At 45.7% G+C, this 20,000-nt stretch overlaps 1 protein-coding gene across 6 annotated transcripts in view; it reads left to right on the top strand.

The window, feature by feature from the left end:
* The window catches only part of fhod3a (formin homology 2 domain containing 3a), a 77,849-nt gene that overhangs the window by 47,198 nt on the left and 10,651 nt on the right, over positions 1-20,000 (top strand). For 3 of the 6 annotated variants that reach the window (XM_084081303.1, XM_084081302.1, XM_084081301.1), the window contains exons 7-18: positions 390-501; positions 837-931; positions 1,055-1,198; positions 1,304-1,542; positions 5,220-5,648; positions 7,240-7,299; positions 7,860-7,994; positions 8,500-8,550; positions 13,100-13,317; positions 15,079-15,429; positions 17,113-17,852; positions 18,264-18,407. In XM_084081303.1, the coding sequence (XP_083937429.1) occupies positions 390-501; positions 837-931; positions 1,055-1,198; positions 1,304-1,542; positions 5,220-5,648; positions 7,240-7,299; positions 7,860-7,994; positions 8,500-8,550; positions 13,100-13,317; positions 15,079-15,429; positions 17,113-17,852; positions 18,264-18,407 (2,718 nt within the window). Of the gene's footprint in view, positions 1-389; positions 502-836; positions 932-1,054; positions 1,199-1,303; positions 1,543-4,467; positions 4,591-5,219; positions 5,649-7,239; positions 7,300-7,859; positions 7,995-8,499; positions 8,551-13,099; positions 13,318-15,078; positions 15,430-17,112; positions 17,853-18,263; positions 18,408-20,000 lie in introns of all 6 variants that reach the window. The other 3 variants (XM_084081304.1, XM_084081305.1, XM_084081306.1) reach the window with 3 other exon arrangements.

The following is a 20,000-nucleotide window of genomic DNA, read 5'->3' as shown; positions in this document are numbered from 1 at the left end:
CACACACACACACACACACACACACACACACACACACACACACACACACACACACACACACACACACACACACACACTCATTACCATGTCAAATTTCTCACAGCTGGCTTTAAATGCACCACTTAAAATGTTGAACTCCCTCCACTGTTCTGTTAGCAGTGTAGTAACAGTGTCCTGACATGAGTAGTGGGTGGTGTATCTGTTACTAGTTGTAGTTATTTATGTACAGTGTGTGTGTGTGTGTGTGTGTGTGTGTGTGTGTGTGTGTGTGTGTGTGTGTGTGTGTGTGTGTGTGTGTGTGTGTGTGTGTGTGTGTTTGCATGCGCACACGCACTGTACAGTATATGTATTGCATACTTACAGTATTATCTATGTTTGTTGTCCCCTAGTTCCGTCTGGTGGTGAAGACCGCTCTAAAGCTGTTGCTGGTGTTTGTGGAATACTCAGAGTCCAACGCCCCTCTGCTCATCGATGCCATCAACATCGTGGACAACAAGAGAGGTACAGGACACCACGCTGTAAAATCTAACTCTGAGAGTGTACAAATGTACATGTGTTTTGTGTGTGTACATATTTTACTATACGCAAGCACTCACGCACTCACACACACACGCACACACACACACACACACACACACACACACACACACACACACACACACACACACACACACACACACACACACACACACACACACACACACACACACACACACACACACACACACACACACACACACGTTGACACATTGACAGGCAGACAGACAGACACAGAGATGTACTGTAATTGGATGGATAAGATACATTCATACCGTATCTGCTGTGGTGACTTCCAGGTGGTAAGCCATGGTCCAACTCCATGGAGATCTTGGATGAGAAGGATGGAGTGGACACAGAGCTGCTGGTGTACGCCATGACACTCATCAACAAGGTATGCTAGGAATCTCTACTTTTTTACTTTACTTGCAGTGCAGCCACACGTACTGTAGGTGGATTCTTTTAAAACGCTTTCCGCTTGACCTGTGTGAACCTATGTTATGTATTCTCTTGGCAGACCTTGGGTGCGCTGCCCGACCAGGATTCGTTCTATGACATGGTGGATGGACTGGAGGAGCAGGGCATTGAGTCAGTGTCCCAGAGGCACCTGGGACGGAGGGGCACCGATCTAGACCTGGTGGAACAGCTCAACATCTACGAGGTCTGTGTGTATGTTCTGTACTGTAGACACACACACACACACACACACACACACACACACACGCTCCTCATCACCTCACCCTGGGCCTCCTTTTGTCGTCCCCAGGCGACCCTACGCCACGAGGACGGCGATGACGACAGCCAACCTCCGCCGACGGGCCGCAGGGACCGCCGGCGAACCAGCCTCACGGGCGGAGATAAGAGGCGGGGCCTGGAGAGGAGGCGGAGCCGCAGAGCCTCTTTGGGGAGGTCTGGCCATGCTTCCCCCAGCAGCCCCGCCTCTCCGCTGAGAGGCGCTGGTTTCCAGAACTTCAACGGACAGAGGGCTGAGGACCCCAGCGAGAGGTGAGACCGAGGGGACAGACAGAGGACATAAGAAGGGGTTGGGGTGGGGTATTTGGGATGCAAAAAACATTTCATTCATGGTTGCAGATGCATGTGTAGTGTAAGAGAGCGCTGTGAGTGTAAATAATAGTGACTGATTCTGTCCCGACACTCTGCCCAGAGCACTGTCAGGTTGTCTCCAGTCCATGTAAGTTTTTAATGCCACTCAGAAAAAAGGTCAGAGCTGATGACCTTTGTCCTTCTGCCTATTCATTAAAACACATGGCTCTTTAACACACCTTTGTAATTACAAGGACCCCCAGTTTGATATGCATTAGTCCATGGACCCCCAATTTGATACACTGTAATATCCTCAGTGTTCATTTTGCTCAGAGAGTGTATAGATGGAACCAAATGGACCCGCAATCTGCGCACTCTACAGACCCATAAGGATCCAATTTGTTCTTAAATATCAATAATTTAGCTTGATCCCTGAAGCCCACTTAAGGATCCCTGGGGGTCCCTGGATCGCACATTGAGAACCAGTGGTTTAACAGAAGTGTGTCACACACGTGTTTATTTTTTTTAACACTAAGTCACAGGCACAAAAAAGAAAATATACCACGCTCCAAAATAGCAGGCGCACAAGCCTTCTCAGTTTGCTGAGGAGTTTTATTTGTGATGCTAACGGCAGCGTGCACACGAGTTGAACCAATTAACACATTTTGAGAGAGCGTCGCGGTGACACTAAACAAGAAAAAGAGGTTGCGCATCAACAGAGGAGTGCTAGACCCAAAATCCAGTATACATATAAAAATTAGGAATTGAAAAAATCCCAAAAAGGTAGCACATCCAAAATTTCAAATCAATGGAGGACAAAGTCCTCACATTTTGACTTTTTTTATTGGCACACACCAATAAACTAACGCTTACACGTTCCCATGCTCTGATGAAGGCTCATAGCCGAAACGCGCAAGCGTTCGTTTATTGGTGTGTGCCAATACAAAAAAGTGGAAATGTGAGTACTTCGTCCTCCATTGATTTGAACTTTTGGACATGCTACCTTTTTGGGGATTTTTTTATTCCTACTTTTTATATGTTGCAGTGATACGGTCTGTGCATGCAGGTAAGTTCGGAGACCTGCGGCTCCAGGAGGATGCCTCGGGTACTCTCCCTCGCGCTCTCCCTCTTTTACTCGTCTTTCATCGTCCTCGCCTCTCCTTGCCCCCTCTCTAACCCTGCTCCCCTCTCTTTACCTGTCTCCCCCTCTCGTCTCCCGTCACCCCCTCTCAGCTTGAAATGTGTGAACGCAGCAGGTTCTGGCCCTCGGCCTGTGTAAGTACAGCGCAGGGACTGTCAGCGCCGCTGCTAACGCAGCGCTGTGTGTTAACAGCATGGTGTGTGTGTGTGTGTGTGCGCACACGCGCACATTTGTGTGTGTGTGTGCACACGCGCACATTTGTGTGTGTGTGTGTATTTGCACATAACATGAAAGTGTGCAAGAGGGAGTCAACGGTCAATGGTCACACGGCTCATTGAACGAATGTTGAAAGGAAATATAGCCTGCTTCATATTTACTGTATGTTTATGTTAATACTGCATAGTACCCGCACAGACACACACACAGAGATGGACATGCCACACACAGTATGTCATACACAGACACACACACACACACACACACACACACACACACACACACACACACACAGCACACGCACGCTTGCAGATGTGTTATGTACACACACATGCGTGCGTGCACACTTTTATTGGGTGTTCCATCCGTCACACACACACACACACACACACACACACACACACACACACACACACACACACACACACACACACACACACACACACACACACACACACACATGTGCACACACACACACACACACACACACACACACACACACACACACACACAGACACACAGACACACACACACACACACACACACACACACACACACACACACACACACACACACACACACACACACACACACACACACACACACACACACACAGAGCTTCGGTCCAGTGGAACAGCACCTGGCAGTGCACAGCAGTGCGGCCGCAACAAGCCTCATCTGGTTTCACTAGCAGGAACATCTCAACGCGTCTGACTTCCAATCAGCCGGCTCACATGTCCCCCGTCTCGCCGGCGTTGGACCTGAGCTGATCTCAGATCACTTGTTATATGCCCTGAGTCATTTCCTCCCTACGTGGTTCTTCCTCCTCCCTCTGTCTCTGTCAGCGTGTTCAGTCTCTCTCCACACGCATGTAAAACTACTGTACCAGAGGGCTGTCATATAATTAGAAACATCCACCCTCTGTTGTTCTCTCTTTTGTTTGTTTTTACATTTTTATCACTCTTTTCTGGCTTCCATGTGTCCCTTTCATCTCTCTGTTTACTCTGTGTGTCTCTATCCTCTCTGTCTCCATCTGCCTCTCTGTGTCTTGTTAATGTCTGCGTGACTTTAATGGATGTTTCATACATTGAAGAGTGTATGAAATTTCAAAGATAGATTTTTCAAAGATATTGAAAATAGTCAATCTACAAGCTCTACAAGCCTTCCGATTCAATGTGTTGTGAGCTTGTAGATAGGCTATTTTCACTATTTGTCGCACAAGGAAGTAATGTATAAGGCTTTTGTAGTCAATGTTTTTGTGACATAATATTTCATACATTTTAGTGTGTATGTAATAGTGTCTTTTCTGTATATCCATCTCTTACCCCCCATTTCCATTCTTCCTCCCTGTTTACCTCCTCTTTTTGTGAAACGGTGACTGCATGGACCCACCTGCACAATGTTCTCATCTGTCCTGTCTCATCTCTCCATCGATCCCACTTTCTCTCGCTCCATCGATCTGTCCATTTGTCTCCCACTTCGTCCTCCGTCCTTTCTTCCGCTCCATTACCTCCTCCCCACCTCCGCAGAGAGGAGGAGTGTGAGGAAGAGGAGAAGGAGGATGAGGAGGAGGAGGATGAGACTCCAATGACAGAGTCTGATTCTGATGAGAAGGAGGGGGCTGATAGAGGCTCTAGTCAGACCACCCCCAGGTATTCTAGGGCCAAATGAAATGCATAACGTACTGAAAGTACTTTATTATACAGCATAACCAGCCTGGGTTATCCACACCCATACTGGTTGATTTATCTTTTTAATTATGTCCATATGTTTTTGTAGATTTATTAACCCATTCAAACCGGGAACTCATCTCTGTCATTTTAGATTTCTTTGGCTTTTAAAAAATAGCAGATATACAAGCTCATAGCACGTCACGCTTGTAGATCTGATTTTTTTTTAATTGTGAAAAATGGTGAAAATCTTTGAATATCTAGTTTTTAAAGCAAACAATTGTAAAATATTTGTGTTCCAGGGAACTCCAGAAGCAAAGATTTGAGTTACAAATGTTTGCTTTAAATATATATATATATATTAAAAGATTTGCACAAACTTTCACGATTATTAAAAAATAGCAGATCTACAAGCTCATAGCGCAGCACGAAGTGACTCGCTATATAAAATATGACTAAAATCTAAAATGACAGACATGCGTTCCCGGATTGAATGGGTTGATGTGCTTTGCTATCATCAGCTCTACCAGACAAGGTCATATAGTTCATCAGTCCAGTTTACTGGTGTTTACTGTGTCACAGTTCTCATTCCCCCATCCCTCTGTTCCCAGCATGGCTAGAAAACAACCGTCCAGCATTCACAGATCAACCCTACAGTCCATCACCATCACTTCCAGGAAAGAGGAGAACCCGATAGAGGAGGAAAAGAGGAGGAGCAGGCCACCAACGCTACCGTTGCCTGCCGCCCACTCTACGCTCTCCACCGCCACCTCCCCTCCCGCCTCATGCCCCTCCCTCACCCCGCCGGTCCAGCCCTCCATTCTTGCCACGCTGCTGGCCAGGAAGAAGTCATCGGTCATCGTCCCCGCCAGCAAGGAAGTCGTCAGCCCCCCGTCTCGGGGCAGGCCTTCCCCCGACCACCTCCCCTACACGCCCCACTCCCCCTTCCACCTCTTCTCCTATGACATGGACGAGGAGCCTTCGCCCCCGGCTCCGGTCCCGAAACCCAGGGAAGAGATTCCTAAGTCTACATCTCCCAGGTCAGATGGGTCAGAGGGACTCAAACTCCCATGGGTCCATGGTTCAGGGAGTGACAAGGGACAAGGGACCCCTGTCTCCTCTCTTCTATTTCCGCTTCCCTCTCTCTTGTTTTCTGGCACTTACTCTCGCACCAGCTTGAGCCTCTTCTTCCCACCAACCGTTTTCTTCGACACCTCGCCTTATTCACTCAGCACCTTTTCACCCGATCCTGTAATGGTTCTTTACGCCTCTCAGTCTTCACCGATTTCCACTTTGAATCTGTCACAGCGTTGATTACTCACCTCACCTCTTTATCTGAACTCTGCGGCTGCATCCTATGAGCTTCTACAATTTGAAAAGCACTCTTTGCCGCCAGCTCTCACTTCCCTCCTCTTCTTTCACAGTGCACAAGTAGTTCTGTTCACAGATTTAGCATCTAACTCTTCACATTTGTACAGTAGTTTCATTTTTTTTTATTAACCATTTTAACCCTGGTACTGTATCCCAGTTTTCATGTCATTATTGGCAGATTATTGATATATATATATATATATATATATATATATATATATATATATATATATATATATATATTTTCAAAAATAGCAGATCTACAAACTCACAACGTGAGCTTGTAGATTGGCTATTTTCTTAATAATTTAGAACATTTTTATGGTATTGTTAAGTTGTTAAACATCTTCCGTTCCTTTGCTTTTCTAACTCTTTTCTCACAGTCCATTTCAGTGAGTGTATATGTACAGTATGTACTGTATGTTTGTTGGGGGAAAGGCTGCCAACAATGTGCTCTAATCTTATGCTAAATATGGAAGTTCGTACTGCTCTCTTCACATATGAAGTGAGTTCCCCACAGAGCCGTTTTTGGTAAGGCTCTGTGCTTCTAAACAAATACACCTCATGGCTTTGCTTTATGCAGCTTTGTACTGCTCTGCTCCTCAACATTTCACTTCAGCATTATTCCACTTATACCCTTACACTAATGACACCCATTTCAGAGAAGTGTAAATACTATTAGCTTGATTGATTGATTGCTGTACTTTATTTAGTAAGACACGCTTATTTAGTAAGACACGCTTAAAGCTGCAATCCATAACTTTATTATTATTATTATTATTAATGTTTTACCAATCTGTATGTTAATCCAATATAACTAGGGTGGGATGGTCTCCATAGTCTTCCACTGAGAAATGTTGATCCTGTGGTCGGGTTGGACCACTGGTTGCCAAAAGGTATTGCATGAAGCTCAAAGCCTAATATCTCCCCAGCCCAAACAGGATCGTTTCCGTTTTAGCTCAGCAGTAGAAATGTGGGTGGTCGCGCGGGAGACCCCGAGTTCGAAACCTGGGTAGGACATAAATCTTATGGATTGCATCTTTAAACCAACATTTTCCAGATACTACTACTACTAGGAAGCGAAATGTCACAGTGGTAACTAATAAGGGTAGTCTCTACATTCCAGTTGTGCAACTAGGTGTTACATTCATATTTCTTCACTCACTGGTTGGTCAATATGGTGTCACGTTTTTCACCAATCATTAGAAGGGGGTCACTCACTGCCTCCGTCTCCTGTCCCCCCCCCACCCCCTCCCTCAGGAATGGAGGTCCCAATTCCTACTCAGCTCTGAGCAGTCCTGCTACACCCACCAACGCCAGGTGAATGACCGCAGAAGGTGGAGCACGTGTCTGTGCACACACGCACGCATTGATTGAATACTTTATTAACAAGTTAGTTAACAGTACAAACAGTCAAACGTTATGCCGAAAGGATAACACAAAAAGCCCCTGTACAACATATCAGTAAAAGCAGTAGCAGCAAAAGGTATTACAGAAAAAGGAGGGGTGGGGGCTAGGGGCAGAGCATGCTACTACCAAGGTGTTCTACTAAAGCCCAATTGTATTTTGAGGTCAGCCATTCGTTTAGGCACGCATGCACACACACGCACGCACGCGCACACGCGCACACGCACGCTCACACACACACACACACACACACACACACACACACACACACACACACACACACACACACACACACACACACACACACACACACACACACACACACACTTGTACCCCTGTGCTCACACATACATTGAAAAAAAAAAGACAATAGACGCTTCTGGTAACCCTCTTCCTGTCCATCTCTCTTTTCCTCATCTCTCCCACTCCCTCTCTGTCTCCTCCCTGTCTCTCTGTGCCCCCTCTCTCCCCAGGGCCCCACTTGGGGGTCTCTTGTCCTCCTCCTACAGACAGCACCAGGAGTCCTTGGCGGCTGAGCGAGAGCGCCGCCGTGTGGAGAGAGAGGAGAGGCTGCAGCGGATTGAGAGAGAGGAGAGGAACAAGCATAGGTGAGTTTGATATGTGGTTTAAGGTGCACCTGTTTTAGGTATGTAGTATATTGTTGCTGTCGGGTGGAAACAGCAACAGCAGAGGGGATTGTGTTGAATGTCCAAAACCGTCACCTTTCAGGAAATGGAACAACACATCTCAGAAAAAGAGAAAATAGACGATCTACAAGCTCAAAACGTTTGCTTGAGACTCTTGTACGACGAAGTAGGGCATTAATTGACAAAAAAACATCAATAGTTGAAATATGGATATAGGATGTTTCTGTCCGACAGACAGCGATGATATACTGTATGCATAATGTATATTCTATACCCCAAAAATGTTACATACCCTATAATAAGGCACTATCAGGCGCTAAGTTAAAAGTACCCGCTACACAGTAAAATCCTCAGTGTCCATTTAAATCTGAGGGTATAAGAATTGACCACTTCGGTTCATATAGAAGATAATTAGCATTTACTAACATAGGTATGTTTCTCAAAGTGCTCTGTTTGTGTGTCACAGCCAAGGTTTTGCGGACAAAATGGAAGAGGCCAGGGTTGCACGAGAGGAGAGGTATGTATGTATGTGTGTTTGCGCACAATCAAAACAACACACACACACACACACACACACTCAAATATGTATAACTATATACACACACACACACAGATATGCATGTGTATGCTAAACAAACACAATATCTCTCTCTCACACACACACACACACACACACACACACACACACACACACACACACACACACACACACACACACACACACACACACACACATGCACGCACTCAGAATGATTTCCCCAGGGGGTAATGTTTTAGCCTGTGGTTTGGGAAGCTTGGTAATTGTGTAATTGTTTTCAGGTTAAAAATGTAGCCCTTAGCTGCCAAAGGCTTTGAGGAGCTGAACTGATTTTCCTTGCTTCGTCTGTCTGTTTCTATTCTCGTAAGAAGCTGTATTTTTACGAACGCCTTCTGCCAGGGGGCTTGATTGTGTTGGCTACACGCTGTGAGAAATCAGACAGGATTCGTCAAGCTACTTACACACACACACACACACAGCTGAATGCGTGCGCACACACAAACGCACACACACACACACACACACACACACACACACACACACACACACACACACACACACACACACACACACACACACACACACACACACACACACACACACACACACACACACATAGGCACACGCAAGATGTACGTGTACGCAAATACTGTACACATACTTGTGCATATACACGCTCATGTGTACGCACACATACTACAGTAGTTTAGATAGATAGATAAGTACTTTATTGATCCCAAAGGAAATGTGCACGCGTGCATGTACACACACACACACACTCACACACACACACACACACACACACACACACACACACACACACACACACACACACACACACACACACACACACACACACACACACACACACACACACACACACACACACACACAAACCTGTGAAAGTGTACACAGGAAGTGCAAGGACACACAGGAATTTAAATGAATAATATATCAGTGTTTGTGTGCAGATGTGAATCACAGGAAAGAAGCTATTGGCTACACTCCGTACATACCGTAGCACTGAGCATAATGTTCATCATAAACTGATAAGATGGAATGACAGCTACATTAAAAATCAAAGACACTGTTATTATCATGACATGACCGCAATCACATACTTCCTCGATAGCCACAATTTTTCACCCCCTTTAGTCGGCCTGCCCTTCACCACTTTGGCTGTCATTCTCTCTCTCTCTCTCTCTCTCTCTCTCTCTCTCTCTCTCTCTCTCTCTCTCTCTCTCTCTCTCTCTCTCTCTCTCTCTCTCTCTCTCTCTTCTCTGCGTCTCTGTCTCGACAGTGTGTGTACTGTGCCAAGTGATCTGCTGTGTGTTTACCTCCAGTATGTCACTTACCCTGCCAGCTTCAGACCCATTTCACCCTCCATTTAAAGCCAGCACTTTAGAGACACGCTGGAACAACAAGACATAGAGTCAGACTTCAGACAGACAGACAGACAGACAGACAGACAGACAGACAGACAGACAGGATGAGACAGTGAAGGGCAAGAGAGGGACAGACAGAGGATGAGACAGGGAAAGCATGGATGAGAGTGTGTGAGAGAGAGAGAGAGAGAGAGAGAGAGTAGAAGAGCAGGAAAGCGAGAGAAGCAGAAAGTCAGTGTCTCAGAGAAAGAAAGGGTTAGGCGAGGGTAGAGAAAGAACGCCAGAGAACGAGAAAGGAGAGACAGAGAGTGTGAGAGAAACAAATCGAAGGAGACAGGAGAGGAAGGTAACGCAAGAGAGACACAGCAGGAGACAACAATAGAGGGTGGAGGCGAGACAGACGTGGGGACGGGGGGACGGGGGGTTCAGGCTGAGCACATGGGGGACACATCCCCACCGAGGGGCTGATGTATTTATGGCCATATTTGCACTTCACGGTTATCAGAGTAACATGAGGTTTCGCATAGCTCACCTCCCTGAGGGACGCGGTCTGTCTGACAAGATACAGCGATGCAACGCACAGCACCTGGAGCAGACGCCTCGTAACAGTTACGTGACAGCCCGATGCTTAATTTTATGCACTGCTGTATATGAATCAATGCTCGCAACGCTGAGCTTGTAGATCTGCTATTTTCACTGTGCGCCATCGCCGCGCAACACCTTTGTATGCCAAACTATAAATCAGACTTCACTGATAGACAGCTGAATCCAGAAATGAACATTAATGTAGGTGGGCAGACGGCGGAGAAGCATGAGCATTCCATGATTTAGGGAGAGCTTGATTTATATCCCATCGCCATTCCGCTTTTGTGCAGGTGGGAAGTAAATAGCATGAGGTTTCAATGTGAATATACAGTGCTGTACTGTAATGGCGCAGATTGCTACGTTTCTGGGGGGGGGGGGGGTTTATAGGAAAGACCCCATAAATAGCAGAGGGGATTGTGTTGAAGTGTTTCCTTATTATCACCCAAGCACTTCCTGTTTTGATTATCTTTTTCGGAGTAGTGTTTCTTTTTCTTCTTTTCTCTATGGTGGAGATGGTTGCCTCTCCTAAAACAAGAACGAAATGACAAAAGTCATATTCTACCAGGTGCTGTGTGTGTGTGTGTGTGTGTGTGTGTGTGTGTGTGTGTGTGTGTGTGTGTGTGTGTGTGTGTGTGTGTGTGTGTGTGTGTGTGTGTGTGTGTGTGTGTGTGTGTGTGTGTGTGTGTGTGTGTGTGTGTGTTTTTCGGATTGCTTGTTTCTCTCGCCTAACCTGGCAACATTGAATCGGCTACGCTAAACGCTAATAATGTTTTTTATATAAGTGGTGGCAACATTTTTTGACACCACACGGGTTTTCCCAACAATAGCGAAGATTGAAGTCAGTGTGAACATGGCCAAATAATAACTTAATAGCCAAACTAGGTCTAATGAAGCACGCTAGCATTTAGGCTAACCCTCCTGCCTGAGGCTGCAGTAAAACTTGCACTGTCTGCAACAACTGTTGCAGTGTGAATGAGGGGAGCGGAGCAAGGTTACTGCGGGGGGCGGGCCGCCTCCCCATTCATGTCGCCATTGGCTTAAAGGAGTGAAGGACAGCCAGGACAGCCAATGACAAATAGGTGTCGCTTAGTCTCCCCATTCGTGTCGCCATTGGCTTAAAGGAGTGAAGGACAGCCAGGACAGCCAATGACAAATAGGTGTCACTTAGGTGTCACTTAGGTGTCGCTTAGGTGTCGCGGATGACGATGTCCCAGCCTCTCTGTAGACTCAGGCGCTCTTCGAGCACCTGGTAATAATATTTTGTTCCAAAACATTATTTTAGGAAAGGCAATGTTGGAAGTAAAGAATGCAGACACTATTCCTGACTCTCAATCTCTCTCACTCTTTCTTTCTTTCTTTCTCTCTCTCTCTCTCTCTCCCATTCTCTCTCTCAGACACACACACACACACACACACACACACACACACACACACACACACACACACACACACACACACACACACACACACACACACACACACACACACACACACACACACACACACACACACACACACACACACACACACACACATACACACACACACACAAATACAATTAGTATCCTGTTTCCTCTTCAGACTTTTTAAGTGGTTTGATGAATTCTGAACAGAAGCACCAAACACTCATGAGGATATGGTAACATTACAGGGAGAGAAAGAGAGAGAGAGAGAGAGCGACAGGGAGACAAAGAAAGGGAAGAAGAGAGGAAAGTGGAGATATAGGAGGGAGAGAGACAGGAAGTGGACGAGAGAATAAAGGGAGGCAGAAAGAGAGAGAGAGACGGGTTCACAGACAACGTTTGGTAGAGGGAGGTGAGGGAGTGAGGGAGGGAGGGAGGCAAAAAGTGAGAGACTTGAGGAAGGGAGGAGAGCAGAGGAGGAGAGCGGAGGCACATCTTGAACAGGTTTACTTTTATTCACTTCTCATGTTTGGTCATTCGGCAGCCAAACCAAACGCAGCGTCTCTACATTTCTCCTGCTCTTGTCCTTCTTCCCTCTTTGTCCTCCCTCTCAGGTCTCTGTCTATGTGTCTCTCTCTTGTTCTCTCTCTGTGTCTGTCTGTCTGTCTGTCTGTCTGTGTCAAACTCTCTCTTGTTGCATATCGTGAACTGCTTATAATATAGCTCAGTGCTTGCCTGGAGAGGAGAGGAGAGAGAGAGAGAGAGAGAGAGAGAGTGCAGGAAACAAGTGATGACTGCATAGAATGCGTTTTGTAGCTTTTATGGGGCAAGGTAGACAGGAGAGAGATGGACTGATATAGTGAGTTGAGCTGAGGAAGTGTGACCACTCAGAGAAGGTAAGGAATCCACTGGAGCTCAACGGGCCAACACGCAAACTGATGAGCTGTTTTGTGGCGATTTGGCAAAGAGAGGACAGCAATTCCAAGCAGGAGAAACATGTGTTTTTACGGCATAGCTGCTTCATCAATGTCCTCTCTCTCTCCATTCTTCTATCTTCCAATCCCTCTCTCTGCCTCTCTGCCACTTTTATCCTCCTCCCCCTGTTCTCCCCTGCCCCCTCCATCCTCCATCTCTCCCTCCCACCCTCCATCCCAGGTATAAGACCGTGGATCGTCTGGCAGCCGAAGAGTACGAGAGGGACCGCGTCCGCGTGCCGAAGACTCGCCCTGACCTCAGTCTGACCTTTGAACCTTCGGAGGCGTGGCCGTCGTCGTCGCGTAGCAGCACGCCGTCCTCCTTCGCCTCCCAGGAGGAGGGCGAAGCCGACCTCGAGTCAGAGACCCCCGTGACCCCTTACACTCCCTCCGAGACCGGTAAGTACAACTCACACTGACCACACAACACGGCGCCATTGAGCTGAAGAACAGAGACGTTAGAGTTAGGGTTATGCTCTTAGTTATGGGAATACAGTGCTAAACATTAGTGCATGCTCACAGGCAGAGATGTGTGAAATCTGATGTAGCTGGTTAAGGTACTGTAGTGACAACGTGTATAAACAATTTGGTTAAGCTTATGGATTTTTCCATCTGGTTTAAACCTTATTTAATACTTTTTCGCACCGTACTGTGTCGTGCGGTAAAAATAGAAGATCTACAAACTCCCAATGTGTTACAATGCGATGTGTTAGGAGCTTGTAGATAAGACTATTTTGTTCACGTTTTGCTTATAATGACATATCCAAAATAGGCGTTGAAATTGGCCAGGTGGAAAGTGCTTGTCTTGGGAACAAACCTCTGTGGCTGAAACGGTCAGTATATTCTAGAATTTTTGACAGCAATGACATCTAAAGACATTTCATAGCATGTCATGTGTTTCATCGGATGGTCCTTTGGGTTAGTGTTAACGTTTAGATCTTTCACTGTATTTACAATACACTGAATGGTTGACAGTTAGTGCCTTGAGGGTTGGGGGGGATTAAAACCAGAAGTTTGTTTCAATTCCCACAAGTGCGCCCCAGCGCAATCACTCTTAACCTGAAATTGTTTCAGCTTGTAGCCTGCCATTTCAACTAATATGCAGGTGTGAGAGAGAAAGTTAGAGAGAGAGAGAGAGAGAGAGAGAGAGAGAGAGAGAGAGAGTTAGTGAGAGAGAAAGAGAGCGAGACTTGGGGAGAGTGGGGGAGTGAGAAAGGATGTGGGTGAAAGGGTCAAACAGGGTTTTGAAAGGCCTTTTTGAAAGCTTAATGCCAAACATCTTGCGTAAGAACACAGCCTTGTTTTGCGTCTTAGTAAAATGTGTATACGCACGCAGCGGAGGTACTGTAGCTCAAGCGAGGTAGTGTATGAGGGCCTCAGAGCTACGCATGTTGTTCTAACCTTGCATCACAGCCTGGACTGTACCGTGTGCATGTGTATGTTTTGAGGTAAACAGGAACCTAATTCCTCATTTCCTGTTCATATCCTGGTGCAAACGACAACCCACCTTTGTGTGTCTGACACATTGTTTATGTTGGTGAATGGGGTGTGTGTTTTTGTTGGTGTGTGCGAGCGTGCGTTGATAGCAGGCTCAAACGTGCGGGCCAAACAGAGGCCTCTTTGAAAAAGCCAACGTCAGTCATATACTGTGTCAAACAGTATTTCTATACAGTTCACTGATATAGCTAACAGTGTACTTGGACGTGAATTATAGCAACTCTTGTACACACTGCACACACAAACAATTCACAATTTTGTGAATTGTTTGTGTGATAATGAAAAACAGTTCAATTCAGTTATAAGTTCAATTGATGTGTGCACGAGTGCATGTGTACACCGGCGTGTGTATTTTGAATGTGCCCACCATAGATAGAAATAACGAGCATTATATGTGACATTATGTAATCAGTGATGTGATAATCAGTTAAGGGCTGCCTTTTTTAACTATAAAACATCTCTGGCTTTAAGCATTGTTCGTAATCTTGGAGCTATTATAATCAAAATTCTACCAGAGAGAATTCTACCAGAGAGAATCCCCATTCTGGAATGGGGATTCTTAGTGACATGTCACCTCTATGGTTTTACCTTCATGGTTCTCATGTCTTCATTCAAGCGTCTATTAAAGCATCTAAAACTTTACGTGTTCATTGCTGTCTGCAGGGGAGGCTGATGACTCCAGTGCCAGCGTAGAAACAGAAGAGAAAGAGCCCGAAGCCACCGCAGAAGAAGAGCTGGACGATCAGAAAGACGTAGTAGAGGTAGAAGTAGAAGAAGAGAAGGACGGCGGCGAGTCGGCGGAGAATAAGGAAGAGGAGGAGCGTGAAAAGGACGAGGAGGAGGAGCCTCCTGGAGAGAAGGAAGTTGAGGAGGCAGCGGAGGAGGACAGCGGGATCCTGAGCGACAAGGAGCGACAAAATGAAGAGGTGAACGAGAAGGACAACTGCTCTGCCTCCAGCATCTCCTCAGCCAGCAGCACTCTGGAGAGAGAGGAGAGGGGCAGCAGTGACAATGGTGAGAGCTTCTTCTTCACCTGCAATGTACACATTCTGTAATGCAGTGTTTCCCTACCTGTGGTCCGAGGGGTCGGGGGGGGATGAGGCCTCGTCTGTTTAGAGGTAGACAAATATTTTAACCCATCAAGACCGGAGGCTGATTCTACAAATGTCTACTAAATCCTAACAGTTTTCTGAAAAAACGTATGTTGCTATATCAGTGGCGCTCAAACCTTTTCATGTCCAGGACCCCCAAAATGATATGTATTTGGCCGCCAACCCCCATCTCAAAATATTATGTTCCAGGGACCCCCAGAAGCAAAGATTTGAGTTGAAAATGTTCGCTTTAAAATATATATATATATTCAAAGATTTGCACACATTTTCAAGATTTCTCAAAAATAGCAGATCTACAAGCTATGAGCTTGTATGTCTGCTATTTTTGAATAGCCATAGTATAAAATAATGGTTAAAGTGGTTAAAATCTAAAATGACACAGATGCCTTCCCGGTTTTAATGGGTCAAAATCGTTTAGATATTGCGGAAATACCGTATCTACAAGCTCACAACGTGTTGTGATGCGACAAGTTGTGAGCTTGTAGATCGGCTATTTTTGCTATTCATCATACGAACACAATGTAGTCTGTGTGTGCGTGCGTGTGCACACGTGGGGTGGGGGCACAGCTTTTGTCAGATGTAAGAAGTGGGAAGCAGTCTGTTTCGGAGCAGCCTGTTTTACTTGGCTACTCCAAGGAAAACAGGCTGGGAACCACTGCTGTAGTGAACACTACATTGTGTTACATTAGTACAGAGTGGATCTGACTGGATATTGTGTCGTCCACATGATTACAAGGTTCAATGCCGGCCAGATGAGAAACTATTGTCTATTGTTTTAAACAAAGCAAAAAATAATAATATTTTAGTGCGAGTGTGTTTTTGATTTTTAGTTAAGCCAAAGTGTTCTTTTCATTGGCAAAGAATTTAAGCAGAAATGTATCAGATTAAATTCTAGAAATAAATAATGATATATAGTTTATTATCACTTGGGCACACATCATTGCCTGAGGTTGGATTCGACAAAAAGCAAGGATTTGCTTTTCACACACCCATGGCCTTAGTTATTAACAAAGACGATGAGAAAACAGCATTTGGTCAACGCGTGAATTTAATAATTAGATTAACATCAACTGACTTGGTAAAGGAAACGGCAGTCCCGCTGCGATTTCCTAACCGTGCGGGGAGGCAGTTGACTGAGAAAACAGCAGGTGCTGCTGGCTGGCCTCACCTTTGTTGGTGCGCAGCCATTCTGTGAACCGTGGAAGGTTGCCAGACGTTTTCCGCTCTGTGTTTAGGTTCTTTAGCAGAACTCCACTGTTTCGTCAGTCATCAATTCTACCTCACCATCCGCAGCGACTGGGTTTGTCCATATTTGACATGTCATGTTCCTTCTAATGCCATACGGTGACAGATCAACTGCCTCTCCTCTCCCACTAGGCCTCATCCTTTATTTTTCTGTTTTATTTTCACTTTTTTGTGTTCTATTTTTTTTTCAGATTTCCTTTTACGTTTCTTTTTTCTTAATGCTCAGTATATCAATGTCTTAATAATGCTTAATGTTTTGTGTAAAGCACTTTGAATGGCCTTATTGTTGAAATGTGCTATACAAATAAACTTGCCTTGCGTCACCTTTCCTTGCCTTTAGGTCTTAAAGAGGCGGAAGTGAGCGAGCAGTGCAGTAAGCTCCTCAACAGTAAGCTCTTCATGCTGGACATGCTCTACTCCCAGAGCAAGAAGCCCAGCAATGAAGAGGAGGAGGAAGAGGAGGAGGGGGTGGAAAAGGAGAAAGAGAAAGGAGAGGGGGAGGACGGAGAGACCAACCGAGAGGCGGCCGATGGACCTCCGGGCGAGGCCCAACAGGACGGCGACAACGACAACAGAGCCGAGAACTCGGAGCGGCGCTCGAACATCCGGGCCTTCGCCGAGCGCTTCGGAGACTTGATCAAGGACCTGGGCTCGCATCGCCAGGACCCCGACGGCCCCGGACACGAGCCCGCCGAGGCGGAGAAGCCCCCGCCGCCGCCCCCGCCTCCTCCCAAGAAGGAGTCGGACACCATCTGGGACCAGCTCCTGGCCAGTCCCCGGGAGCTCCGCATCGGGGACATCAACTTCACCGACTTGACGGAGGAGGACGACAAGGACATCCTGGACACGGGCCTCATGAGCGGGTGCGGAGACCTCCCGCCGCCCCCGCCCCTGCCACCCTTTCTGCCCCACCTCCCGCCTCCCCCGCCGGGCCGCTGCCCTCCACCCCCGCCCATGTTGGGGATGATGAGGCCCCCTCCCCCGCCAAGCTTCAACTGCCCCGCCTCCTCGGCCCCACCCCCTGAGCCGCCACTCTACAGCAACAAGAAGAAGAAAACCATCAGGCTCTTCTGGAGCGAGGTGATACTACAAATTAATAACGGTCATAATGTCATTATTTCCCTAGAACTAAGGATTTATTGCATTATTTACTATTGTTATTATTAATTTATGAATTTAAATATATTTTGGTGATTAAATTGATATGTTTTCTCATATTGGAATGACCAAAATAATATACATTTATGGCACTTTTCTTTCACCGATTTAAAAAAAAATGATAATAGTAATTTGGAAAATGTTTACATTATATATTTAACTGTATACTAGGATAGCCCATTCCCATGAGCCAGTTATGACTTGCTTTTCAATAAAATGTCACTTGTCTGAGCTATTACATGTATTAGAATCTGTTGCTTCATACCTAATCATGTGAAGTTTCAAACATGCAGCTTTAACTGATCCTATGCGTTCTTTGTACGTTGTGTTCAGGTGCGTCCAACAGACTGCCGAGAGTACCGAGACTACAGACGGAGCGGAGATTCGCTCTGGTCTAAACTGGAGTCGGTTAAAATTGATACAGCAAAACTGGAAAACCTGTTTGAATCCAAGTCTAAGGAGATGCCAGTCACTAAGGTAAACTACTTTATTTTTGATTTATTTTTCTCCCACGATTTTTGTAACCAGAATAGTAGCTCAAATGTAACAAAAGATATTTTGTTCTCGCAAATCTCTAGCCAGACCCCTATGCCAGCATTTATTTCATATGAATACCCAAAGTTCAAGGTGAGAAAAAGAGAGAGAGAGAGCGAGAGAGAGAGAGAGAGAGAGAAAGAGAGAGAGCGAGAGAGAGAGAGAGAGAGAGAGAGAGAGAGAGAGAGAGAGAGAGAGAGACATGTTGCGAGCTTGTAGATCCGCTGTTTTTACTGTATTACAGTAGCTTTCCATATCGTCTAGCAAACTGCAGGTCAAGTTAATTCCACTTCTGTGGAGACTGAATGACATTCCCAAAATGCACTTATTGCTATTATTTTATTCATACTGTATCCTCTATGGTGCTCCACTCATTTTCCACTGACCACCGACTTTGGCTTCTGCTTGATTACAACCACCTGTTGTTTGCCAGCCAAAAAATGCCTATGAATTGCACAGCCATTATTTCAATACTTAAAAAGTTTAAAAGGTTAAGTAAGGTCATGTGTAGAGAGAGTGTTGGGGGTCTAACTCCCATAAGGCCTTTAATAGAAAAAGTATGCTGTGAAAAGACAGGGTGCTCAACACAGGCCCCCTCACGCTTTGAACTCAAGCCCCTGTTCCAAAACCGCAGCTCTTGTAAGAGGTGCACCAATTAAACAGTCACTCTCTCCACTGGTGGAGGGAGAGCAGAGTGGTGGTGGTCTGTGTTCTTTTTGGATGGAAATTGGTTGAGCTTGACTTATCAATTAACAAGCAGGATCCAAGTTTTGGAGGACCACCAGGGGATCAAAACACCTCAGAGCATTGGACTGTTTTATAAGCTGTTTCTCCCCAAAGGGGCAGGGCTGTTGTGCTGTAAAGGCCACAGTTTTGATAAATTCATTGTGAAAGGTGTTTGGTGCGGGTATGTTCGCACCAAAGGCAATGTTTTTATCTTTGGATTTGCCTGCTTCTGAAGGGTTTGATGGATATTTATTGATAGAGATGTTTGTACTGTACTTATACAAGTCTCATCATGCAATAGAAGTTCACACATACATTTGAGTGTCAAGCGTGTATTTTCAATAGAACTTCGTATCATTGCAGAATGTACTACTAACTGAATGAAACATTATAAAAGAAGATTATTACCCAGGCGTTGTTTGTCACATCATTGTTTATCACATGACCTTATTTACTCACCAAGACAAGAAGTTAATAGTATTTTTTCGCATACTAACATGAGTTGCTCGTTGCCTCACCGTTGTTGGTACGCAGCCATTCTGTGAACTGTCGAAGGTCGCTGTTTTCCGCTCAAGTTTGTGTTGCTCGTGGATAAACCTGCTGTGTCTCAGCCATGCATTTTACCAAACCATTCGCAGCAAGTTTTGTCCATGTTTGAACATGACGAGTTCCTTCAGCAACAAGGTCTGTCGCTGATTGGTCAACTGCCATATCAGCCCGTTTACCACCCTCTCTGTGCTTTTATGACCGCACACAAGGCAAATAAACACTGAGTATGTGGTTAAGTAGAATATACAAGCAGAGAGTCAT

This window comes from Gymnoscopelus microlampas (assembly GCF_963454915.1).
Source record: "Gymnoscopelus microlampas genome assembly, chromosome: 15".
NCBI classification, from domain to species: Eukaryota; Metazoa; Chordata; class Actinopteri; order Myctophiformes; family Myctophidae; genus Gymnoscopelus; species Gymnoscopelus microlampas.
Note: the sequence above shows the minus strand (reverse complement) of the source record. Positions and strands in the feature narration are given on the sequence as shown.